Here is a 25,774-nt window from a genome sequence, read left to right as displayed (position 1 = left end):
CAACAGTAACACTGCAGTGTCCTCACCACCTGTACTTCTCTGGTGACGTCACTACACTCAAAATCATATAAATCTGCTGACTGCACACAGGCATGTCAGTCAAGATGCTAATGTGGCTACTAGGAAGGATCTATAGACTTTTTCATGATGATCAGAAAATGAAGACACATTCCCTGTTGTCCCTCTAAATAAAACGCTTTCCACAAACATGTGAAACAATGTGAAAAAGCGACTAACTTACTGTTGTTTATTATGAAGAAGCATCACATTGTAAAAAATGGTTTACCATTTCCAATTTGATGCAACGTCACCGTCACGGTCCCACTACAATGTCAGCAGAAAAAAAAAAAAGGTGGAAAAAGAAAATCAACCCAACGTGAAGAAAGCTCATATCCAGCAAGAAAGCCTCTGATGTTAAAGTAGAAGAGAAGAGATACAGTATTTACAGAACACAAGACTAAAAGCAGCAGACTACTGTACAACTCTTAGCTACATTTACATTCTCACACAGGTAGGCTGAATTTCCAGAGAAAAATAAATACACATCTGATTTCTATTCCACACCCTTTTGTATGTCTTAACCCTATTAAAATAATTTTGTATAATCATAAAAATCTGAAACAGTATATATACATACATTTGATGCAGGTGTGTTTTTCTTTTTTACAACACACATGCTGTTTTGCATTCTCTTACACTTGGACTGCTTAATGCTCTGAGCCATACATTTGGTCTCTCTTCACATGCGTGTTTTTAAAATATGTTCTACAGCGCTTCCTCATTTAAACTTGTTAACAGGGTTTCCGATGAGCTCCGGGCACTGCTCCTCGCCTTTTGCAATCCTGTCGCATTTGCGGAACAGGTCGTAGTTGATCTTATCTGTTAGAACGCTGTCCTGCTTATATTGCGGGTGCGTCGCGACAAACTCCCTCATCCACTTGGCCATGGTCATAAGTTCGCCTGTTGAAGCAAAAGACAAAGTTATGCTCAGACTTAAAGCTGAATAAGAAGAAAACTCTCTTATGGTTTAAAATTATGTTTAAAACCATTATCGCATATTTACCTGAGGCACGCTTCTTGATGAGCTTCAGATAATTCAAAATGGTGCACCTGGTGTCTACGTCAACTTCCATGTTTTCCAAATAGCAGTTGAGGATCGGGATGAGCCCTTGAAAAACTCCCTCCTGGTGACAGAAGAAATCTTAAGATGGTTTCAAAACAAGATGACAAGTATAGAGCCACACTCTCAGCTCTGTGAGTTGAGGCACAGCTGGCAGGTCGACAAAACTTAAGCTTTGTTTCAAAGGAAGCTACTGACTGAGCCGACTGTATTTCCTCAGGCAACGGTTCCAGAGCATCTGAATTTCAAAAGCTCTGTTCCTGTTAGTCTTAAAGGTACAGTGTGTAGAATTTAGTGATATCGTGTGTAGAAATTGAATGTTGCAGCTGACCACCCTTCACCTCACCCTCCCCTTCCAAACATGAAAGAGAACCTGTGGTAGCCTTTAATTGTCATAAAAACTCAAAAGATGTTTAGTTGGTCCAGTCTGGACTAATGTAAAAAAACATGGTGGGCTCCATATAGAGGGTCCCCTCAATGTAAATATAAAGTATTTGAATATAACATCATGAGGATTATTCTACATTAAATTTCTGCCAATAGTCCCCCTCACCTAAATCTTACACATGGGACCTTTAAGTCGAAAGTCTGGAGCAGTTCAAAGATCCCTGCCTGAGGATCTCAAAGTGCGAACAGTGTTGAATGGGAATAATATGTAAATGTAAATATGTATAGGTGGAAAAATATCTCTCCTACTTCACTAAGAATTAGGACCATGAATGTCTTGATATTTCATGGCGATCCATCAAATACTTGTAGAGACATTTCCCTCTGGACTTAAGAGTTGGACTGACTGAAATGGGGCACAGATATCATCAATACTGAGTCAAGTACTCTAAAACAAGATGATACTCACCTTTCCATTGATGATCGTGTCAATGCTCATCAGTGTGTACTCCTCATTAGTGCCTCCATCATTCTCCAAGCCGTTCTGAGCAGCAGAGGCACCGTCCAGCACCGTGCTGCAGCCTATTGGTGGACGTAACAGTTTTACCAGCTGCTCTCATCTGATATACTGACCATGAGCATGGAGCTGTTTGTTTTACTCACCTTTAAAAATGTCCTTTCTGAAGTAAAACATGCCCTCATGGACTGCATTCCTCTTCTGAGCCTCTTTCATGTTTTCATCAACCTAAAGAAAGAAAGGTGTATTCTGTATTACACAGCTGAAGCAGCACCCTAATGTCAGTTTAATTTCTCTTCATATAATCGGTAGAATCATCAGTGGTATTCACCTTTGACAGAGGAATTAGGAAGTCCAGTTTATAAGATAATATCACTCTGGTCAGCAGCACGACAAACACCACGTACGCAGCGTTTTCAAAGTCAGTTAACTGCACCTAAAAAAACATTTCAATAAACTCACTGTAAGTTTGTATGTATTTTATAGACTGCGTCTTTAAATATAAAGCAAGATTACAACTGGAAGGTGTTGAAGCTGTTCATATTACCTCCATGGGGCGGAACTCAACTCTCCAGCCGATGTCAGAGTTTGGGGGTGGAGGTTTAAACCTCATCGTCTGCCAGTTGGTCGACTGGAGGTTCTGCAGGTGATGCAAGATAAAGTCAGATACGCTGAAGGCAAATCTGCAATATCGGCTCTCTCTAGTAGCTTAAGGTAAAATGGAAACTTCACCTCGAAGTGATCAGACTCGTTTTCATCATCCAGGTGTATTTTCTCCTCGAAAACAGAGAGTGGATCTCGGATAAAGAGGTGCGCTATGTGTTGGGCCAGCAGCTTGTCGATACCTGCACACAGAGAGATGATCATTCATTTCATTACTTTACAAGCTTCGTGAATTTTCACTGTCAAGTTTTCATTTATTTCACATATTGCTATAGATGAAAACATGGAGGTATTTTGAATGTACCTGCACTGAGCAGCTGTTCGTAAATCTCCTTGTCTATTGTCAAATCAATGTCGTTGTACTTCTCGCCGCAGCTCGAGAGGTAGCTGTCGATGGAATCGTATCTCGACTTGAAGATCCTGTATTTGTTGTTTTTTAAAGGCTGCAGGGGAAAAACTGATTATCAGAGAGGTAAAACTAAACAAAGCACTTTCCCAAAATGTATTTGTCTTGTAACTCAAACAGTTTGCAGAGGCTGGTTTTTCAGCTCCAGCTGCTCACCTTCAGCCCACGCTCCTCCTGTGTCCTGTCATCCACCGAGGCAGAAATAACCCCCCATCGACAATCGATATCTGACACATAGCCTCGGTAGAACGGAGAGGCAGCACTCAGCGCCATCTTTAAAGAGGAGAAAACATTATTCAGTGAAAGTAATGTTTAATGAAGTCATGGAAAAAATAAAGCCGGAGTCTGTGTTTTTCCTCAACCTCTTTAAGTTATTTATTTTGAAAATATATATATTTGTTTTTTTTAGAATTAACAATTTCATTTCGAGAGGTACTTCATTTGATCTGTACATTTTACCAGTCTCATTTTCATTTACTCAGCAAACATGTTGACAGGCGACTTTCAAGACTATTAATAAATTGTCCCTGTATTTTAAGAAAACCTTTGCTGGCATTAAGTTTTCCATCACTCGGCAGTTAAAAAAGACTTCTGAACTGAGGTCCAACTGTAGGAGCCGTTGCACATCTCGGTAGAATTTCTACACCTGCACCATGAGACCAAACTTCAATGTTGTTGAAGGATTTTTGGGGATTTATCAACAACTATCTCATGCACCCTGGAAACTTGGTCACGACCTTGAGGATGATCTTGTATGGCTTTATCAAGGCTGGAGGAATTCTGCAAGGGGGGCTAACCCTTACTGTTTAAGTGCTGTTAAAATGTAACTCCGTAGTTGTTTGCATTCAGAGACAATGTCAGATCCTTAAAGTTTTTTTAAAGTTTTATACATGAAATAAATTGTAAATCTACATAGTTACAGTCCTGCGTAATACACGAGGAAGCACATGTTATATTTTCTACTCACCACAATGGGGCAGAAAGTTGCTAGTTGGTCATAGAGGTACCTGGCCTCATCGATGCTGCAAGCCTGGAATGTAACCTGCAGCAGCACAATAAAGACAAGGCTGAAGTACAAAGTAATACATCACTTATTGGGATTTTAAAGTTGTAGTCACACAAAGCTAAACAGTGCAGGTTACATCATCCTGTCTTCATCACTAAAAACAAAATGATTGTTAGAAGCTACAAAGTCTCTGAGATGCCGCACTGTTCTGTTCAGTACCTGCAGGCAGCAGTTGCCCATGCCAAAGCCCATGGCGTCCATGTAGATATGATCGGGCAGAGCCGCCCTCGCCGCTTCTCCGTCGTCCTCAGGAAAGTCCTCCACAAACGGAGATGGAGTGCACTTGTCTTTGAAAACTGGAACACAACATAGAAAAATAAATCCCTTATTTTCTAGTTTCTATTTTATTTTCTAGCTCTTTTCCTAGTCTTATTCATTTACGGCTGCAGGGATCTGCATTGTATAACATTTCACCTGATGGACAACATTGAAAAGTGAATATCTAAAATAATATTAAGACACATTTTAATTAAAAGTCACAATCTTACTGAAAAAAGTTTTTCAAAAAAAATGTATTACATAACAACTTACGATAACTGGTTGTGATACTGTTTTTTTTTTCACTCAGACTTACTTGGCACATTAATCACAACCTTCTCTCCTCTTCGGTGACGTATGTTTCTGGTAAGGGTGCTGAAAAAGCAAATCCATGCACACACACAATCATTTAAAGTAAAAAAATGTTTTGCTGTATCCGTAATGCAAACATGCACACGTGCTGTCGCATGCTGAGGTTATTAGCATGAACAAATACCTGAATCTTGGGTGTCTGTTAATGGCTTCATCTGGGAAAAACAGTGACTTCGACACTCCCTTCTCCACAGGAGTTGGCTGGTGCTCTGGTTGGGTGAAACCTGGGCAACCTGACCTGCACAGAAACATACAGAAATATTACAGCTGTTGTTAATTTTCTGGGTTCCTACTCGTTTCCACAGATCATTTTCCAGGACCTTTTGAGAGATAATCTAGTTTGCATGAAGAAACGCTTTAGATTATACGCCACTGATTAAAAGGTCCAGTGTGTAAGATTTAGGTGAATGGAAACTATTGGCAGAAATTTAATGTAGAATAATCCTCATGATGTTTTCACTAGTTCGTTTCATCTAAATTGTATGAATTTTAGTTTTCTTTACACCAGAAAAGGCCCTTTGAGGGGACCCTCTCTACGAAAGCCATGTTTTTTACATTAGTCCAGACTGGACAAACTAAACACCTTTGAGTTTTTATGACAATGAAAGGCTACCACAGTTTATTTTTCATGATTAGAAGGAGAGGGTGAAAGGTGTTTAGCTGCTACATGCAATTTCAACACTAGATATCTCAAATGTCGACACACTGTACCTTTAACTCTTTAACACACCACACTTTAGCCCCTTTACTAGTCTTTATGAAGCTAATCCCACTGATTGTGAGGTTAAACATTTCATTTCATTGTATATGGTCCGTGTTACCTTGCGAAATAGTAGGCAGTATTTAGCTGGTGTGAGGTTCCCACTGATTGTTCTGACCTTGACTTCCTGTTCATTATTCACCAGCTCTCTCTACAATGACCCACACACATCTTAAAACATTGCTTGTAGTCACACTTGAGGCACAAACCCTTAAATCCAAAGTAAATACAAAAAGCAAGCAAGTATTCCAACAAACAACCAAACCAAACACTCTAAGTTAATATTATTCAACTGAAAGCTACTTTAATCTGTAAACCTAACAAAAAATACACAAACAGCTGAAGGATATTGTCAAACTATGACAATAGAGTGTTGACATTACAACTATTTGTACGGTAATATGATCCTGAATTTTGGCGCGGCTCAGAATCTGAGCAGATCCAGGATTTTTCTTTTTCCACTTTCTGTACCATTATGAGATGTTTTTTTTTAACATTTTGTTGATTTCTCAGAGAATAATTCATGGATCTTGATGAAGAAAATCAGACATGTTTAGGTGAGTGATATTTATGAGTGTGTGGATTTGGTGCAGATCAAACTAAACATCCAGATGAAGTGAATTTAAATGTGGTTTCATGAATAGACTGTTGGCAGACTGTTGCCATTCATGCACTCTACTGGTTTTCTGATATTTTATTAATTATCTTGATTTGGTAAAACACTTGATTGAAAGGTTTTGTCAAAAAAATTAATAAAATTGCAAATAAGGCTTTTTCCTGCAAGGCCCTAAATCAAACTTTCAACCGGTTTTGGTTAGTTATCTCAGTGTGAACTTGTGTACCTTGGGTATGAGGTGATGGTGCAGAGGGTTTCGTTCTGGCTGAGGACAGATGAGGCTTCTCGTCGTCTCTTCCCCATGTTGCCCTCCACGGTGTTGAACTCTGACATGGTGCCCCCGTACGGCTGCCCTGGAGTTCCCTCGATCATGTAGCTGCCGTACTCTGGCCTCCAGAGAGTGGGGTGACTGAAGGAATATAAAAGGTGTTGTGAAAAGGTTAAACTTTTATCAGCCAGCAGGAACGAAGGCCACGGTAAAAAAGTCTCACTATATCGATAAGCTTTCTGCTAAAACAAACTGACCACTTATTGTATATCAGCCATAGTCTTGGCGGGACGAGCTAACTCGACGTATTTGTGCTTCAGAGCGTGCTCGGTGGTGTGGGCGACAGAGGGGCAGTAATGAGGAATGCATCGGCTCTACTATTCCCACTGTCACTGGTATTTCCCCTGGGTGAAGTTGGCTCCACAGATTTACATAGACGTCATAGGCAGAGAGCAAGCTTAACACTCACCAGCTTGTAACAACACATACCCACTGCCTGCAGAGAACTACTCTCTAAAAAACCAGCTTGGACGTGTAAATGACATTCCTAGGTGGAGCCCCAATCCTTACATTTCTATCATACATCCTGGAGTTCACAAAAAATCCAGGTCACGGTCTTTAAGAAACTCCAGAGACAAATAAAATCATGTTAAGGCACAAAAAATGATGGTGTAACAAATGTTGGGGACAAAGTGAGCACCATCACTATGGATGGGAAGAATTTTGAAACAGAAGGTTGACACCCCCGTGAACTTTTTAAGTTATTTGCTACGTAGGGGCACAGAGTTAAATTAGAGAGGTTAAAATAAACAGGTTTATGGGAACTGGTGTGCAGTCGTCCTCATCATCTGATTTCCGTCTCTTCTGTCTGGCACCTGCTGTTTATCAAGTTGAGATGAGCGTGTTTTTAAATACTTTTTAAAATATTTTTAAAAAACAACTCTACAATACCATCAACAACTTTTCAATCTTGGCTTCTCTGGACTGAACATGTTTGGTCGAGTAAAGACTTTTAGGTAAAGGCTTTTAATAATGTGTATCGTATAAAATTAATTGATGGTGCATCATTGGTCACGTAATATGAATGATGAATGGCTACTTTGGAAGTAAAATGCAGAGTCAGTGGTATGCAGGCCTAATGGAAAATTCTGTGTGTTTGCCAGGAGGGAAATGCTGTTTTTCACTTCCTAATATTTTTTGCTTGTGACTCCTGAAACACATGTGACCTTTCAAAGGCTGTCAGCGAGTGGAAGGTTCCCCCCAGGACTGATTTCTCTTTCATAGGTGGTTCCATTAGATTTCAAATGTATTTCACAAGAGAAAACTAGTGCTAGAGGAGATTTGTCCATAAGAAAAAACCTTTACACAGATTTACAGCTGCTCTTATTCTTTCTAGTTGATGATTCATCTGTTCATACTGTATACATGCCGCTGTGATTTGTTTTTGCGTAACAACAACCCTTATATTGGCAGCCACGGCATTAATGATGCGTTTTGAGATACACCTGTCTCGGCCAGACAGGTGAGGTTCACTCTGAAGATGAGGATGATTCAGAATTCAGAGAATGTGAATTTGCAAAGTGAGCAGCAAGTGGATTACAAGAGAGCACGGAGAGTGTAGGTAAGTTACGGTTGCCTCTCATCCAGAAAAATACTATCTGTTTTGCCTATGCGTCCTTGAGACCCATTTTATATTTATATCTGTTGTCACATGAGGTGTGGCATTTACTTATTAAATGTCACTGAGATTAATTAAATTTCTAGCCTGTTAAAAACCAACTGGAAACAAACTGTAGCCCTAAAGCAAATACAACAGCCCCTATTTTAAAATGAGACTGTATAGAGACTGCTCCAACTTTAAAAATGTGCAATATATTGAGGTGAGTGTTCACACGTGTGCTGTGGAAGGCTTACATACTTGGGGTTTATCTTTTCACCCTGGTCTTGGAGCGTTTCCAAAACATCTTTGCCATTCAGGACGAGTCGAACCTTCTCATCCTTCTCATCCAGCTCTACCAGCATGTACTCAACCTAGAAGCAAACATTTAACATCAAACAGAACACACACACACAGATTACATTACAGTCAAACACTGCATTCATATACATGCCTCACTTCATAAACCAGACTACAGCCGCAAACCAACATTTTCAAGATCAGACTGGGACGCCATCACATCAATTCCAATCCACCAGTCATGTTTCCTTGACTTTGACTCTGCTACCCCTTTAATCCTCTGTCTGAAAGAGGGATTAATCTGTAACAACAGCATTCCACATTGTTCCAAATCAAAACACTTTGTTGGAGCTTTAGCACGCTGATGTTTTACAGGACTAGTGTTGGGCAAAAACTAGTTATGCAAACTGTTGTGTAGGTCTGGAATTAAGAAAAAGTGTATTCTAAAATGCTATATAACTGCTATAAATGCTATATTGTGTCTCCTTGCAGTGGTGCTGCGGTGTGCAGCAGGACATTTAACTCTGAAGAGTGTTGTCAGTATCGTTAAAACATGGATCAGAAGTAAAAGGAGGGTCAAAAGCAGCATTTCCCTCATTCTTTATGGCAGACAAAGTCCTAAATGTAGGGAACACAGTTAAAATATTTGTTGTCACATCATCTGCAAGGGTTTATGTGATGAGGACCATATGCTGTAGTTTAGATTTCAAGATTTCAACACAGCCACCTATTTGCGTCTGTCAATATAATTAAGACAATAAAATGATGTGTCAATAAACTGATAAAAGTAAATAATGATAACTTGGACTACACTAGGTCTGTATTGGGATAATTCCATATCAAATTATCAAACCATTGTACCCCACCTTCACAGATCTTAATGCTGATTCGATCACATGAGATATTCATAGAACTGAAATTAGATCCTAATTAAAGGAGATATGGGAAACTTTTTGTAGCAACTCTGTGACTTTTACTGGCCATGTCTATAATTTAACATCTGTCGAATGTTCACCAAAGTTAACTTATATTTTAAATATATATAATTTCCAAAATATTATTATACATCTAAAAAAAAATATGGACCTATGAGCCTGCAATGAAGTGTTCATGATTACTCAGTGGAGATTGTCCTATTGCATAAAGTTCATGAATCAGTTAATAGGGAATTAAATGATTGGAAATACTCAATATAAATTTAAAAAAAACTATTACATAACTATTACTAAGTATGTTTGATAACTTTATGGATATTTAGACATCAGCCTTAACAGTGTGTAAATACAGCGTTATCACAGGTGTTATTACAGAGAGCTGTTTCACCTCTAACAATTGATTTTACTGTCTTGTTCTCTGTCAGCTCACGTGTGGACAGCAGGGCCTGTTGTATAACGGAGACCTGCCAACACAACATTGAAAACTACAGTTGTATTTAAGCTTAATGCGTTTTCCTTGCATATGGAGCAAATAATGTGTGCATCGTGAAAAAAATGTCAATGACAGCGAAAGAACATTGTAAGCTGCAGCTATATTTAAGTTAAATGTATTTTTCGTGCATTAAGAGCAGAAGTTTAAAAAAAAGGTTGACGACAGCCACACGACATCTGTATTTAAGCCAAATGGACATTTTCTTGCATTGAGAGGAAAAAGAATTAAATATTTTCCGCATCAATACAACAGATCTGATGGTGAATGGAAAAACGAGCGATTATCTTTTTGCATCAATAACTTCGCATTGGGGAGTGTCAGTGAGAACAGTGGAAGCTGCAGTTGACTTTGAGTGGTTTCTTGCATCAAAGACAGTTTTCATCGTTGAGATCAGTCGAGTAATTTTCCATATCAATACAACAGCACTGTTGCATCATGCAGAAGCAAGACTGAGCGATCGCACACATTATTAATAACAGCGCCACATGATATGTTATTCCCACGTGGGAGATCGGTTTTAAGAGGAGAAAGAAAAAGAAACCAAAAACCTGCAACTTCTCACCTCATCGCCCCATTTCAGCACGTCTCTCTGCCTCTCCTTCACCTTGTGGTAGATATTTAGGAACTGGATGATGCCGTGTTTTCTGATGTGGTCCGCATACTTCTTGGTTTCCTCCCAGTTCAGCGGAGAGCCCTGTGACAGCAGACCCATCGCACGCACGCGAGAAGCTGGAGGCTGCGGTCCTGTCTGTCTTCACACTTCAACCAGCACACCGACCGTAAGCTAGCTAGCTAGTGTAGCCTCAGAGCTAGCATGAAGTCCGGGTCCAAACGAACGGTGTCTAGTGTGGATAGTCTGGTAGATGTCGGACGCCTACACCGGCTGAAGTCGCAGTGTCTGGGCGGCTGTTAGGCGGCGTGTCCTGTCGGTAACCTCAGCTGGGCATCCAGGAGAAGCAGGCCCCTGCGCATCGCTTGCTAATGACCGGTGAGTTCGGTTACGTATGGCACCAGGACCCCGGCTGATCGCGGGTTATAAAATAAGGGATTCACTGGGTGAGCGCGTGGAAGCCTCAGCTCCGGTACCAGCTGCAGAGTGAGGCCGGTCAATGTGCACCACAGAGCGGTCAGGTCCCAGCGGAGCGAGCCGGTCCGTCGGTCGGTGTTCCCAAACCAATGCTCTCTCACGGTGCTGCGCTCACAGTTCAACAGAGCAACGCCACGCCCTCCCGGCTCTGCACATGTGACGTAGAGCGTACTGACATCACCGTGACTCAGCATTCTCCGTCGCTGGGGCCCCTCCCACCGAGCTGTCGATCAGAGTCGGTGGAGAAAAAAAAAGAAATCGTAGATAAAGTGACTGAAAGCGAAGATCAGCCTGTCAGCTTCCACCTGAGAGGCCCAAGAGCAAACACAGCAAGAGAAACACCTTTAAGGATGATTTCACAATCTTTATAACCATCTTTATAACTTATTCCACATAATACAACAGAATAAAATGTAATATTTTCATTTTGATGCCCTGAAATAGCATGTGTTGTACAAACAAAAGTTGGACATTTCTTGTAGTTTATCTCCAGTAGCGAAATCCCCCCCCTCATTTTCTGTCTTTTTCCTTCAACAAACGTATTTACTCATTTTTTTTTATGACTCACTCTTTAGAATATAGATTGTATCTAAATATAATTGTTGAAATAAATGAAATACAATATTCATTATGTGCAGTGTATGTCTTTTACATAGCTGATAACTGGAGAAAAGTGAGGGGAAATTAAGCACTCTATATGATAAATATTAATGTCATGGTAAATGTATATATATATATATATATATATATATATATATATATATATATATATATATATATAATATGTGCAATAAAAGACTCACCCCCTGTAGATCCAATTGATACTTCATTAGAGTCTTTTTAATAATCCAGGAAATATGTTCAAAATGTATCATTTGTTTTGTTACGTCATTTCATTTGTAACCTAATAACTAAACTACAAGATTACAAACAATATGGAGAAAACTAAAACAGTATAAAACTGTGGCAGCACAGTACATGTGCTCTTTGTTTTTCAATCACAAACTCCAGACTTGAGTCTTGTTTACAACTATTGTTGCAAAATCATACCAAGAGCAAAAAGTGACGTAATCATGACACAGCATTCAACTTGCGTGCAATCAAATAATAATGTGGTTTCACCTTTGACTAACTCTCAACTGTCATCATTGTATCTCATATTAAAATTCTTGAACATTTGTTATACCGTCATTGCTGCATATAGGATTATATGATTCTTAATCAGGGGCCATAAAGCGGCCAAAATTTACACAGGGGAGCAAATGATATATCCAACATCCATGCAAAGTTCCTGATTCTGCAATGTGCACAGGTCATTACTTGTTTACTGTTAGCTTTTCTTTTAGCAAAGCCACACATCATTGAATACATTTTGAAAATGTTCCAAGCACATTGGGTACTTCAAAAAAGCGTAGAAAATAAACATTCTTAACTTATCATATTTACTGTTAGTATTGTAAGTAAGTAATAGTTAATTAAAAAAAAAAAACAGATTACTGACAGGACAGGGGTATTTCAGATTTCAGATGGGGTCCGTGCCCCCTTGCCTGCCCATGCATCCAACCCTGTATACTGTAATCTTAAATGTGAGCATTTTTCTAGTTCTAAGTTCTATTTTACCCAAGAGTAGAAGTGCTAGTCTTGACATGAATAGATTTGATTGACAGTGGTGAAACCTTGGCAGAGAATATTGCGGTCAGGGAGGATCACATCAATCACTGATTAAACAGTGATTATGTAACTTAGGGCAGGGCTGTGTGAATTCTTGAAATTTTACAGACTATGATTAGGTAACAGAAAAAAATATATGAAAGCGTCACCCATCTTGTATCATTCACAAACGTTAAGCCTTCCTCAGTGTCCAACAGTTGTCATAGTTCAAACCATATTATCTTTAGATATGGATATTTCTTTTCAATGGTTTTAAATGAACCAGTTGCAAAAGGAAGATCATAAAAATGCTTCACTATGGTAGTACTTATGGTAGTAGATGCTATCATAAAAAAAAACTCTTCATGTTTCTGTAACATGACCCTAAAGGCTCAGGGTGAGGGTTAGTATGACAGCAAATAGAGCTGGTGGAGATGCTTCTTTCTTTTCAAATAATGGTGTCAACAGTGAACCCAAACTGTATTGAACATCATGTGATGTCTTATGGTTCACGTTACAGGCCTGGTGCTCTGTTTCTGCTCTCACAGTGCAGCCCCTCCTCACAGAGCGGAAATCTTTGGCAAACAATACCTCCTTGTATCAATATAAATACTTAACCATACAAAAAGATTGTGTAAAAGTGATACAGAGAAGCACGAGTCTTTAGGCTTTATACATGCAATGTTAATACCCTTTAGCACCACTGATGTGGGATTAAAGACAGAAAGTGTAAAGTGCATTGCTCACTATTCAAATGTGAAGCAGAAATGTGACCCTCGAAAAAGGCCTCACCCCTTTGATCCTCCTCGTCTTCACTGAAGTGAATGCCAAGTAAACCTGTTGAACCTGAATCCTTGTAGTTCTCAAGTCACATATCAATATGAAGTACACCATGTCCTTGTTCAGGAATTTCCCAAACACAAAAACCATCAAATGGGCAGATGCACATGAATTGAAATTGTAAAATAAGCATGACTATTTTTTTAAAGTAAGAGCGTCACTTTCAGTAAATACATCTTTTTAAAAGTCTCAAATTATTTAAAAAATGCATAGAAATGAATATAATAAATAACCACAGCTCAAAGTAGCGTATACACTTCATTTCTTTAATTTAAAATTTAATTTAATAACAAACAAACAAAAATGAAAAGACATGAGCAGTCAAGAAATTCATGCGTATTGACTTCCAGGAAAGCTCAGGCTGACAGCGTCACTCACAAGTCATATTTTTCATGTTCTTTTTTACAAAATAGTTTATTTACTATGACTGTCACATCCATGCCCATTTAACCCTCATCACGCCGACATCTTCCCGAGAGAATCTGTTTCCTTCACAACTGCACACAAGACTACTGAACACTGCGTGGTGTGTTTGAACACTCGACACTGTCACCTACTCCTGGTAGGTGACGCTGACGACACACAGCTCCAGCTTTCTTATGCTCACTATTCTGTTCAAGTATCTGAGAATCACAGTGGCTGTAGTCACCATAACCTGGACTGTCGCAATATCCAGTGGTGTTATTTCCATAGTACTGGGTAAAAAAAGACAGTTTTGTCACAGATTTTGTATTTTATACCTTTTCATATAAAATATGTTTAGAAAAGGGCTAATGAAACTATCCCAACTTAATTGGCCCCAAAAGGAAACTTCTGTCTAAAAAGAATGAAATTGACACATATCACTATGCAGAGTTTTTTCTTACATAAACACCATCTGACCTCAATGATGCCAAATAAATGCAACATAGCATTTTAAGTGTTTTTTATTCTCTTTGCCAACATCAGCTACATTTTGCTTCAAATAAATGTAGTTTTTTTTTTACACATTTTAAGAGGCCATGTACCCAAATTAATTTTTTTTTGCATTTTGTTCATTTTTGTCATCAAAACAGTTGATGCCCATTTAAACTGATAATCTTAGTCCCAAAAAAGAGGCTGTTGTTAGAGCTGAGAACTAAGCTTCCTGCAACAGACAAGCTGGAGACCTGTAGACATGTAAACTACATCATCACTATCAATTCAGCTCTTATATACTGACGGGCGCAGATGAAACTGAACTGGCTCTGGACTCTCGTGTTTTCCGTATGGGTATGGTGACGACACAGCATGAAATACCAACCGTGGCTTCAGGCAATTCATCATCCTCAGTCCATTCATTGAGGTCGGGGTTGAAAACCTGAATGCATTTCTTGTATTTCTTCTCGCCCTCGTTCCAGCCTCCAAGGAGATAGACCTTGTTGTTCAAAATGGAAATACCCGCAGTGCTCACCCCCGTGTGCAGGGGTGTGCAGTAGCTCCACTGGCCACTGTGAGGGTTGAAAGATTCGACGGCGAGGACATCCACCCTCTCACCGCGGCCTCCCAGCTGGCTGCCGCCGATAACGTAGGCCCGGTCTCCCACGGTGGCACCGCAGTGCCAACCTCGAGGTGTGCTGAGGCTGGTCTTATCATGCCAGGTGTCAGTGGAGGGGTCATACGAGCACACGGCCCTGGAGTAGGCGTTGTTGATGTAACCGCCGGACACAAGGATCTTTCCATCGATGACGGAGCTGGCATGACAGCAGCGGGGCACCTCCATGGGAGCTTTCATCTGCCACTGGTTGGAGGAGGGCACATAGCATTCCACAGAGGCCTGAACGCCATCACCATTTCGCCCTCCGATGGCAAACAAGAGGCCATTGAAGGTGTTGAGGCTGAAGTGGGTGCGCCTTTGGATCATGTTGCTCAAGTGAATCCAATTGTTGAAGCGGGGGTCATATCTAAAGAACGTGAGGGGTCATTTAAGGTTATTTCCAAACCCTATGTTAAATAATATGACACATTTTGATTTTAAATCTTTGGCTCTTACCTGCAGAAGTTGCTGACAGCATGTTTAGCTTGGTTCCTTGCATCATTCTGGTCCTCGCCTCCTGCCACATACAGAAAACCATCCAAGACTGCCACACACTGGTTAAAGCTCTTTGCCGGCATCTCTGTAAACTTATTCCACAAGTTATCTGCATCTCTGTAGAGGACGTCTTTGCTGAGAGATTTCTCTGTCAGGGCAGGACGTCCGCCAACTGTGAGAATCACCTTGAGGCCTCCGCGGACCTTTGTTCTGCGTGACTGGAGGATGTTCTGTTGGTATGGCAGCAGATGGTAATTCATGGCATCAACAAGGAGACGGTGGCACTCGGAGTCTTGCATCATCCTGGGCACGCTCTGGACGTGATTCACCAGGTCTTGGGCAGAGATGGTGCCGAAGCGGATGTGGGTCAGGAGATCTGCTGCGTATTTCAGCCTCTTCTCGTCAAAGTCCAACCACTTCATGGCGATCTGGAAAGCCGTGATCTCGGAGGGCAACTGCAGGGAATCATCTGAGAGGAAGTCACTGATCTGCTCGTAGGTGAGCTTCAGGAACTGCTCCATCTCGGAGAACTCAATGAAGTTCTCCCGCATGAACTTCTGGGCTGCCTCCTTGGTTTCTTTGAGACTGTAGGCGTCTGCGATATTGGCCACATACATGCAATTCTCCACACTGAGCTCCTGCATGAGGAAGTCACTGCACATTTTCACCAGGGTGCCGATCTGCAGCAGGATGGCAGCGGCGATCGTGCTGCCGATGCTGTACAGTGACAGGGTCAGCTTTCCAGAGTATGCGTACGTAATGGCAGTGGCGAGGCCGACCGGTGAGAGGTCGGACAGGTCGATCGTCTGGAGGTTGGAGTCTTTCTTCAGAATGTTTCGAATGTACTCGCTGCAGGAGGCCATGATGACTTTGTGCACATCGAATGACTTGGACTTGGTGGCTACTGTCAAATCGCAGAGAAAGCTGTCTTGCCTCATGGTGCTCAGACCCTCCAGGAGATTCGGGGCATACGCCGAGTCATTGACTTCAGTTGAGATGCAGCTGAAACCGTTTCCTCCTTCTAACAGAGTATTTAACCCGTTGATCTTGTTGATGGGGCTGTCCTCAACCATGATGGTCATTTCATTTATGTCTCCTTTGCTTTTCTTGGTAGCCTTGTTCTTTTTGGGTGCCATGGCTGTAGCAGCAGAACACAGCCCAGACTTTCTGAAAATATAAACACAGCATATGAGATTTTGCCTGAAAAGCATATTTTACAAGTTGATGATCAAACATACAAGTGTCATACAAGTCAGACAGATTAAGTTTATAAAGGTGAATTATTCTGGCAAATTTAGTCTCTGGTCAGATTATTAGCTATTAAGCAGGAGATTCACAAAAATAAAAGCCTATATTAGTCGGAAATATTTTCATATTAATAATTATTTCATGTCTTGAGCAATGCATTTGCAATCATTTTGAGTTCCTGTTGTACTTCATCTGATCTGTTTATTGTTTTCTTTGCCATATTTAACTTGTTGGATCTGAGGAGAAAAGTTAAATTAGGTGGGTTTTTTCTTAGATACTACCAGAGCTGACATGTGTACCAGGTAATGCTGGAGTAAGTGAGAGAGTGAGTGCGTCAACATGCCCCTCTTTGCATCTGTCACAGTTTATCAGCAGCATGTCCAGGAATAGCTGCGCTGGACAACCCTGCCATGACGTTCCTTTTATAGACTTTGAGACATGAGCAGCAGGCCTCATGTCCTCTGACATTGTAAATTAACTTATTAACAAGCAATATCCTTTTGTCATTTGTGTTATTGTTTGTTTCAGGCTGATCCTGGATAATTATACAAAGTCAAGCATCTACATGACAAAAAAAGTTCAAAAACACTCAAATCATCTAACCATCATCTATCTGAAAACATGAAGCCTATACTGTCATCATAGCTGTGTAACAGTTGATTTGTACTGCAGGTCAACAGCTTCAAACTATTTATTCACCTTTCGCAGACCAAGTGAGCGAGAAAACACTAGAATGTTCAATTCTAAGCTGAATAACAAAACTGAGCACCACATTTTCTTTTCAATGCTACTATCACAAACAGTTAAATCATGGGAAAAATCTCCACTTACTTGAAAATTGAAGCTGAGGCTGGGGAAGAAGGAACTTGTACCTCCAGTTACTGGAGCAGGAGAGAGAGACCAGTAGTCACCTCAGCTGAAAGAGACATGCAGTTAACTCCTCCTTTTGGGAGGGGGGTGCCAATCAAGTATTGTGAAATGCATGTGGCAGAGAGGGCAGGGACCATACAACCCCCACCCAACGTATAGTGTCCCACTATAGCCTCCAATGTTGTCAACACACTGTGGAGGCTCGATCGTTATTTCCAATAGGATGTCACATGAAGGTTTTCATCTGGACATCTACTGTTTGCTATTAAAATGTGGTGTAAATTGTTTTGTTTTAGTTTATAGAAGATATTTAATATATTTTCTCAAATGAAATGAAAAATACCTCATAATATGATTCATTATTTCATTGGACATGATCTCATATATGATATAAATTAAGCCACTTCATTATCAGCACGCTAGATGTTTGTGCAGAAGAAACAAAAGTCTAAAACAGTGATTCTCAGAACCTCATGCCTTCCATTCACTGTTTTAAAGGTCTGTGGTGTCACATTAGGAGAAAATCACTGTGTCATCCATAAATGTTTTCATTGTCAATACTGATTGTTGCTTCTGATTTGAAGGATTAGATTTGTCTCACATGTCCCATATTTTTCTTTTTTAAGATAAGACAATCTTTAATTATTCCCAGAATGGGGCTATTTGCTGTGTTGCAACAGCAAAGAGAACAGAACATAAGTAACGATAAGGAAATTTCCAATATAAATGCAGGGAGACACAAAATGGAAAAGAAATAATATATACACTGTAAACACAATATGAGCAGGCTGCTATACAGATACACCTTTTCTTCTTCTTCTTCTTCTTCTTGTGTATATTATATGTCCCAATGAGGGATCTACAAGTACATTTTAGTATGGCTCTTTTAATTCATTCATGTTTTTCATTTTGTGGCAACATCATGTGCCCACGTGTTTTCTGTGTTTTTATGTAAAGACCCATTCTCACGTTCATTATGAATGGTTGAATCATCTCCAAACCATCACCTCTGTCGCCGGTTCCGCCCATAATAATCATGTCATCAACGGGCGCGCGCTGCCCGGTGTGTGTACGTGTGCGTGTGTATGTGCGTGGGGACGGTCTGCACGTGCGTCACCGTGATGGCCAGCAGCTCTGATGTGGTGAAGAAAGTCACGAGGTTCAAACTTCAGCTCGCGGACACAGCAGAGTCTGCAACGGTAACTACACATGGAGCAGGAGGACGCTGCAGCCTCTGCGAGACAGATGGTTTTTAATCTCGCGATTCTTTGGAGAAACTACAGAAAATAAGTGATTATGAATATCAGGCCTGATTGAGTATTTGAGCATTTTTATTAACTCTATACTCCAATCACCGCCTTGAGACAAATCTAGTGTTAAGGTCTAAACATTAGTGTTAAGTCCTCTCCTCATGTTGGACATGATTGATACTCAGTGTCCCCTCTGCAGCCTGAGTGTTTTCCAGCTTCACTGTGCTCCTCCTGTGTCCAGGATAATGTGAGGACACAGGCTGACAGATCTGTTTCAGTCCCAGACATGTGCTGCTACTTCACTGTTGGGGTCAGGCTGTTTGAATGGGGAGGGGCCTTGCTGCTAAAATTGGCAGCTCCTCCAGTTGTTCAACTTGTGGCTACCGTCCATCATTTCCCTGCAGGCTGTGACTGTCTGCAGGCCTCTTTCAGTCACTTTTAACTCTAGGTGTTCAATAGAAATGGTATTTTAAAGTCATCAGAGGAAAGAAGAGTTAAATAAAAAAATCCAAATACAGCTTGAGAATGCCCTGTTCAGCCACATATAGTGAGACTTTACCAACCGGCAGTTGCATTGTCCATTTTTAGATTGCAGTAAAAGGAGCAGCGTAAGTGGGTGTGTAAAGTTCCCATACATAGCTTCTGCTCTGAATGCACAATCAGCAACTGTGAGGATCCTAAACCAGGAACGCCATATTTGGCCTGTCGGGTTTTCTCCACATTTTAGCAACTTTTTCTACAGTAAACATGAAGTTTTACTGAATACTTTTAAGTAACAGCATTTAAAACACAAGTTGCTGATGTGTTGATACTCTCTTTCTAGGTTCTTAGAATCTTGCAGAAACTCAAGGATTTGGATATCACACTAGAGGTTCTTGCTGTGAGTCTATGTTGCGAATTTTCAATTGATTTATACACATTAAAGTTTCATCGATCGCACTAACCCGGTATCTACATGTAGGAAACTGGAATTGGGAAAATCGTTAACTCCCTGCGGAGACATGAGAAGGCCGGAGAACTTGCCAAGTCGTTAGTTAGAGGTTGGAAGAAACTTCTCTCCAAGGAGGGCACAAGGTGACATGTATTTAACTTTCTAGTTATATCTGTACATTTATTTTATATTGTTTTGTATTTGTTTGACATTTTAAAATAAATCTTGTATTTCCCCTTGATGCAGCCTCACAGGAGATGTGTCAGAGGCATCATCTGTTAAAGACAAACTGGACGACCAAAAGTGCCCAGACGCTGGAACAACAGAGGATTTAAACAATAACTGTGAAACATCTTACAGCAAGAGTCAGGATTCTTCAGATGAAGCCTTCTTCAAAACAGAGATTAGGAAAGAGAAACAACTGTGTGAAGAGCAGAAAGGAAAAAAGAAGGAAAATCCAACAAATAGTGAACAAGTAGAGAAGCATATCTTCCAGAGTGATGTCTTGGAAAAGAAAACTGAATCAGATGAAATGGAGGATCCTTTTGCTTCCAAGAAAAATGACCAGAGAGACAGAAAATCAAGAGATGGCAACAAAAACTCAAAGGAGGCTCATCTGAGATCCAGGTCTGAGTCCAGGGAAAAACTCAACATCAATTCTGACAGTGGGAGATTTGGCTCAGAAAAGGAGTCAAATAAGAAATTAAAGAAGGAAAGCAAAGAATCATTTTCATTTGAATCCAGTGACAAATACTCAAAAAGTTTAAAACTGACCAACGTTGGAGATGAAGAATCTTCAGGGATATCAAGGAGCTCAGAGTCCCGGAAGAGAAAAAGGAAGAAAACAAGTAAAGAACAGAACGCTGGTCTTAACCATGAACAAGAGTCGGAAAATAAGGGACGTTCAAAACACAAAAACAAAAAGGCCAAAATAAAACCCAAAGATGAGGGAGGTGGCGTCGGCCGAGAGGAGGCCTCCAAGTCTTTTGAATCGTACTTGAACTATGACATGAACGTTACTAAAAGAAAAGAACGATGTGGAGCGAAGAAACCGTCCAAAAAACTCAAGATTAAAGTAAAAGAGGAGGCAACGAAACATCCTGATGTTAAACCTTTCAAATCATCTGTAAATGTCAGTCCTCAGGAACAGGTACATTTGACTATGATCATAAAATCATATTTTTTGCTTTTAAAATGAGGTGATCATTATTGATTAGTAATCAATCATATTTCAGAGATTTCAGGATTCTGTCATGGAGCTGATGAGCATCCCTTTACCTGCTTCTCTGCCTGAATGTGAAAAGCCATCCTGTGTTGATTACATTGACAGGAAAGGTATAGTATGCATCACAAATACACCTCTATTCTCACACTTCCCCATTTTGTTTTTCACACTTCATCTTTTTGTCTCACAGTTGAGAAAGAGACAGATTTCTGTGACGTCTCCGAGGATTCTGCCATCTTCATTGGTCAGCGGCTCAACAGGAAGATGCAAGTGTACTCAGGCACCAAGACTGTCTTCCTTCCAACCATGCTGAGCTTGTACCAACAGTGTATCCGCACCCTCCAGAACAATATTAGCAGTGAGTAAAGACCACTCTGGCTCTGATATCTTTTGTCAGTTTGTTGGATTTGTATTTAGGTGCAGGGATCTTTTCACAGTACTTCATGAAACTGGCGGGGTCCCATTTGAAATCCTCGAGCCGGTGCTGGAGAGGTGCACGCCGGAGCAGCTGCTACGCATTGAGGAGTGCAACCCAGTAAGAATGTGACTTATGAATAAATTTAGTGCAGACGTAAACACTCTGGGGGCAATTTTATTGTATACACCTGCTGAGACCCCTCCCAGGGCTGGAGGCTGTGCAAGGCATTATAGAGTAACTGAAGTCACTGGTGTTTTCCTAAAACCATTTTAGAGCTGCACCTCCCCTGCAGGAACTTTCTCCTGGAACTAAGAACCTTTGCAGAGTCTTTGTCTTTGTTTCTGCCGCAGGGAGCAGGGTCAAAAGTTCCAGGAAAACCGTTTGAACAGTCTAAAAAGTTCCTGCTTGGGGGTTAGTACTTAATAAAAGTAGAATCTTTGGGGTGGGGCTTGCAGAGCTGAAGATGCCTGATTGGGCAAATCCTCCAATATTTTATTTCAGCTGTCAATCTCCAATCTCCAGAATCAATTTCCTTACTTTGAGTCTAACATTTTGTCTTTTGAATATGCTTTCTTATTAGCGTTCGTCTGTTTTCCCAGCACGATTTTATTCTCCATGTTTATGGTTGTTGGATCGATGCGGTGCTGTTGTGCAGTTTTACGCATTACTGGTTGACTAAAATGGAATAGGATGTTGTTGCCATAGGTTATTTATCAGCAGGCTCATTTGCCTAATCTCCTCTGGTCTGGTGGAAACACATGCAAATAATACCCTGCACAAACAGTTCCCCAGGCTAAAGGTTTCAGGTAGATTTGACCAAACTACATTTTGGTTGATTTCAGGGAGAATTATTCATGGTTCTTGATGAAAAAGACACGTTTATAGGACTGATATTTGAATTTTTTCCAGTGTTAAATTTACTAGATTATGACCAGATAATGGTGTCATTGAGCAGGTTGACTTATGGTGGCCACTGAGTGTGTGTCTAGTTGAGTAAACAACTTCATAGACCTTCAGGGTAGAGATTGTCAACATTGTTTACCATTAACCCTGTAATGAGTTTGTTTCCAAAGATCTACATTGGAGTGACAGACCATTTATGGGGTAAACACTGTCAGAGGGACTTCAAGGACTCCAGACTTCAGGAGTATGAATCGTGGAAAGAGATGTACGTCAGGCTGTCGGTGGAGAGGGAGAGGAAACTCCAGAGACTGACAAAAAGCATCATTTCTGCACATTCTAATAAACCTAAAGGTGTGTGCTTCATACAAAATGTGGCTCTCACTGAAACTAAAACTGATCTTGACAAGTTAATGCTGATCACTGTCCAAAAAACTACATTCATTGTGAAATAAACCATGAAAAGTTAATATTTTATATAGATTGAAAAAGATTTTTTGTCCTAAATGCATTCTGTACCCGTGTGTGGGTTTTTTTTCAGGTCGGCAGGTGAAGATGGCATTTATTCACACTGTTGCCAAGCCACCGAGAGATGTGCGAATTCAGCAGGAGATTCATGGAACTGCTGCACAGCAGCCTCATCAGCCCAGGTGCAGGTGGGTTCAGCTTCCTAAATATAGACATATCTACACAGGTTTTCAGATTAGCTCTTCTTTCTGGTTTCTACTAGTTTGTTCATGAAAATAACACAATTTAGTTGTTTCCTTAGTCTAAAGAATAATAAGCTCTGTACTGGGGCATTGTTTGGCATTCATCTTTGGTAGAGCATGGACACCTAGTGAGACTTGTGGTCGCTCCTCTCCTCAGCTAAATAAAAGCCCTAACTACACATTAAGCAGTCAACAGTAGCAGCTCAGCAGAGTCATAACCTGTCGCAGACTCGTGGGTGAAATGCTGTTTGGGTGACCCAAGCCAAAGGCAGGAATTGGAGCAATGTGCTGGATAAACTGATTTTATTCTTGTTGAACACGGCCTGGGCTCCTTTGTTGTGAACTGTTGCAACATGGGATGTCATGCTCACTAGCCTTGGTGTAATGCTGACATCTGGAGGTTGATGGAGACTCATTTTGTAAATTTACTTGCATTGTTTTTTATAATTATTGAGATTAACTAATGCTTGTGCTGGTATTTCCTCAATGTCCAGTGTCAAGGTTGAAGACAACAGATTGCGGCCAAGTTGTAATGAGCCCAGTAGGTCCAGCAGCTCCACTTCAGGGGGAAGCAATACTCAAGACCCCCGCAAAAAAACAAGTAAGCTGACCAGAGACTATTGTAGATGTTGTTTTCCAAACTGGTCTGATTGGCCCGTTCAGATATTACGTTTTTTTTTTCTAATTGTGTTCTTCAGATGAAAGCTATAACAACAAGTTATATGACACTTTTTTAAAACCTGATTCATGTTCCCTGAGATCTGTAATGTTCTATTGTTGTTACAGGAGTTGCTCCAATCATGGCAAAGTCCTTGAAGGCATTTAAGAAGCAGCTGGGACGCAGATAAACGCTCTTACGTGAAGAATGTGGGAGAAGTGCACTTTATCACTGATTAACTTTACTAGGTGTTCACCTTAGATCATTCTGTGTTGTTTGTCTTAATATGAAGGCAATTATCATGTTTGTCTCCATAAATGTGAATTGTCTTCTCTATTAAAAGGACAATAAATCTGCAAATTCACCTGATTTGAGATATTTCTTGTTCCCTGATGGGTTTGTGCCAAACAAGGTCAGGGGTTGGTTATTTGATGGGGTGGGGCTCCCTCTAGAGGATGTATGGATAAGTGTTATTTTCTGTTCATTCCCCAATTTTTCATACAAACTCTTTGCTATACAAAAAGTCTGATAATCTTTATAAATACCATTTTGATATAGTGAATATACTTTGATAACATTCATTTTATCTCCTCCAGCACTACGTTAATAACCCTAATTGTTACAACACACAGCATGAAGTGTTTAATACATTGTTAAATAGTATATAGCAATAAAATTCTATTATTTTTTCATGTATTTATCCTGTTTTGTTCTGTACTTAGGCTATCCACCAAACACATTTTCAAAAAATGTCAAACTATGAAAGGAAAGCTTCTTTTTATTAGAACCATAAAAATCATCATGGATTTTCATGGAGGGGAGGATGGCCATCTGCCATTTCTATCTTCATTTCAAGGACCCTTCCTGTCTATTTCTATTTGAGTGGACAGAGGTGAACAACTGTTTGAGGGAATAATAGAGGGAATGTTCTGATGCTGCTGCAGCAGCCTTCAGCACCATCTGTGGTGAACTACTAAGACTGCATCATTAATCCATTTGTTTAATCCAATGGTTGAGGTGAGCTGTTATGTTTGTGGTACTTGTAAAATATGTAGTATTATCTTTTAAGTAATTAAAAAAGATCTGTATGTTACGGGTGGGGAAAATATATTTTCTCAAATCGGTTTATGCAGGGCATCAAAGATATATGTATATATATTGCTCTATGAAAACAAACTGAGAATTGATGGTCGAGAGATACTGCATCAGAGCCTAAGCCCTATTAACCTTGGAGGATGGCTGCAAAATGGCCTGATGGTTAATGATGCTGTCTGACCTCAAGAGGCCCCTGCAACAGAGGGTTGAAGCTGACCTTGACCTCTGACATGGAAAGGATCTGGCTTGGCAACAGATGAAAAAAATGATTTTTTTTTCACTTACAATTTGAGATGAATGTAACATCTGTGATACAGAGTAGTCTAGAAAGCTCAAAAGTCATGCAAAATGTGACATTTTAAAAATACTTGCATAATTAATGGATACATTCCTGCTTTTGATGGGGATGGCTGGTATGTAAGGCTGGATTACCAACTGAACAAACTGAAGGCAAAACATGAGACAAATATCCAGGGGCCCCAAAATGCCTGGGTCCACTATGCAGCTGCTTCTTTGTGAAATACTGCACGTGTTCAACAATTTTTTAATTGATTTAATTCTGACTTAAGGAACTGATACATTAATAATGAAATGCTATAATAAAAAATATGATAATATTTTTTTGTGGGCCTAACACCAACATGCAGGTAAAAAAAAGCTAAAATGCTAAAAGAGATGTGAAAAAGATAAAAATACTAAAATAGTGAAATGAAGTGAATTACTAAGATTGATTGAACTAATACATACATTTGAATGAAATTATATTTCCCGAAAAACAGACTTGAGATGTATAAATAACAGACAAAAATAAATACAATTTCATTAAGTCTTGAGGTGAATATAGCACAAATATGTTGCATCAGTCATATCCAATTTCAAATGAATTAATAAATAAAAAATAATAATAATTTAATAGTCGTTTCATATCGTTTTTGTAGTTTTCCTTCTGGGTGTCTCCCTCAGCCCGGGGGGGCCCTCCTCCCGCGCTGTCCCTGCTCCCCTGTGAGCCAGCATGGCGGCCCTG

General features: G+C 40.2%; 3 protein-coding genes across 4 annotated transcripts; 1 reads left to right on the top strand and 2 right to left on the bottom strand.

Moving 5' to 3' along the window:
- Nucleotides 1-233: 233 nt before the first annotated feature.
- gclc (glutamate-cysteine ligase, catalytic subunit) lies at nucleotides 234-11,525 on the bottom strand. The gene is made up of 16 exons (XM_020096804.2): nucleotides 10,381-11,525; nucleotides 8,352-8,464; nucleotides 6,392-6,574; nucleotides 4,914-5,027; nucleotides 4,734-4,792; nucleotides 4,319-4,455; nucleotides 4,061-4,135; nucleotides 3,250-3,366; nucleotides 2,992-3,130; nucleotides 2,757-2,869; nucleotides 2,572-2,664; nucleotides 2,356-2,460; nucleotides 2,171-2,252; nucleotides 1,977-2,089; nucleotides 1,064-1,184; nucleotides 234-960 (listed from the first exon to the last, which is right to left on the bottom strand). Exons 1-16 carry the CDS (start codon nucleotides 10,528-10,530, stop codon nucleotides 779-781), a joined length of 1,896 nt encoding a protein of 631 aa, XP_019952363.1. The 5' UTR covers nucleotides 10,531-11,525; the 3' UTR covers nucleotides 234-778.
- Nucleotides 11,526-13,647: 2,122 nt separating this feature from the next.
- On the bottom strand, nucleotides 13,648-17,658 carry klhl31 (kelch-like family member 31). Its single transcript, XM_020096281.2, has 3 exons — nucleotides 17,525-17,658; nucleotides 15,407-16,612; nucleotides 13,648-15,317 (listed from the first exon to the last, which is right to left on the bottom strand). Exons 2-3 carry the CDS (start codon nucleotides 16,579-16,581, stop codon nucleotides 14,585-14,587), a joined length of 1,908 nt encoding a protein of 635 aa, XP_019951840.1. The 5' UTR covers nucleotides 16,582-16,612; nucleotides 17,525-17,658; the 3' UTR covers nucleotides 13,648-14,584.
- A 948-nt stretch (nucleotides 17,659-18,606) lies between these two features.
- eloal (elongin A, like) lies at nucleotides 18,607-24,024 on the top strand. 2 transcript variants are annotated; one of them, XM_020089851.2, is made up of 11 exons: nucleotides 18,607-18,762; nucleotides 19,637-19,693; nucleotides 19,775-19,887; nucleotides 19,991-20,894; nucleotides 20,980-21,079; nucleotides 21,160-21,327; nucleotides 21,407-21,504; nucleotides 22,461-22,641; nucleotides 22,829-22,943; nucleotides 23,492-23,598; nucleotides 23,784-24,024. In XM_020089851.2, exons 1-11 carry the CDS (start codon nucleotides 18,649-18,651, stop codon nucleotides 23,843-23,845), a joined length of 2,019 nt encoding a protein of 672 aa, XP_019945410.2. In that variant the 5' UTR covers nucleotides 18,607-18,648; the 3' UTR covers nucleotides 23,846-24,024. The 2 variants fall into 2 exon arrangements, with proteins under 2 accessions (XP_019945410.2, XP_019945418.2); XM_020089859.2 differs by lacking the exon at nucleotides 19,637-19,693 and having other exon boundaries at nucleotides 18,622-18,762.
- Nucleotides 24,025-25,774: the final 1,750 nt, after the last annotated feature.

This window comes from Paralichthys olivaceus, chromosome 14, assembly GCF_024713975.1.
Source record: "Paralichthys olivaceus isolate ysfri-2021 chromosome 14, ASM2471397v2, whole genome shotgun sequence".
NCBI lineage: Eukaryota > Metazoa > Chordata > Actinopteri > Pleuronectiformes > Paralichthyidae > Paralichthys > Paralichthys olivaceus.
This window is presented reverse-complemented; position numbering and strand designations above follow the sequence as displayed.

Bases quoted from the DNA above. Each gene is read 5' to 3' on its own strand.
- gclc (XM_020096804.2), bottom strand. From the start codon at position 10,530: ATGGGTCTGCTGTCACAGGGCTCTCCGCTGAACTGGGAGGAAACCAAG. The intron at 4,456-4,733 runs GTAAGTCTGAGT...GTTGTGTTCCAG, and splicing joins GGTTGTGATTAATGTGCCAA to TTTTCAAAGACAAGTGCACT. The intron at 3,131-3,249 runs GTGAGCAGCTGG...TTTCCCCTGCAG, and splicing joins AGGAGGAGCGTGGGCTGAAG to CCTTTAAAAAACAACAAATA.
- klhl31 (XM_020096281.2), bottom strand. From the start codon at position 16,581: ATGGCACCCAAAAAGAACAAGGCTACCAAGAAAAGCAAAGGAGACATA. The intron at 15,318-15,406 runs GTAAGAGCCAAA...CACGTTCTTTAG, and splicing joins GCTGTCAGCAACTTCTGCAG to ATATGACCCCCGCTTCAACA.
- eloal (XM_020089851.2), top strand. From the start codon at position 18,649: ATGTGCGTGGGGACGGTCTGCACGTGCGTCACCGTGATGGCCAGCAGC. The intron at 19,694-19,774 runs GTGAGTCTATGT...ATCTACATGTAG, and splicing joins TCACACTAGAGGTTCTTGCT to GAAACTGGAATTGGGAAAAT. The intron at 22,642-22,828 runs GTGTGTGCTTCA...GTTTTTTTTCAG, and splicing joins ACATTCTAATAAACCTAAAG to GTCGGCAGGTGAAGATGGCA.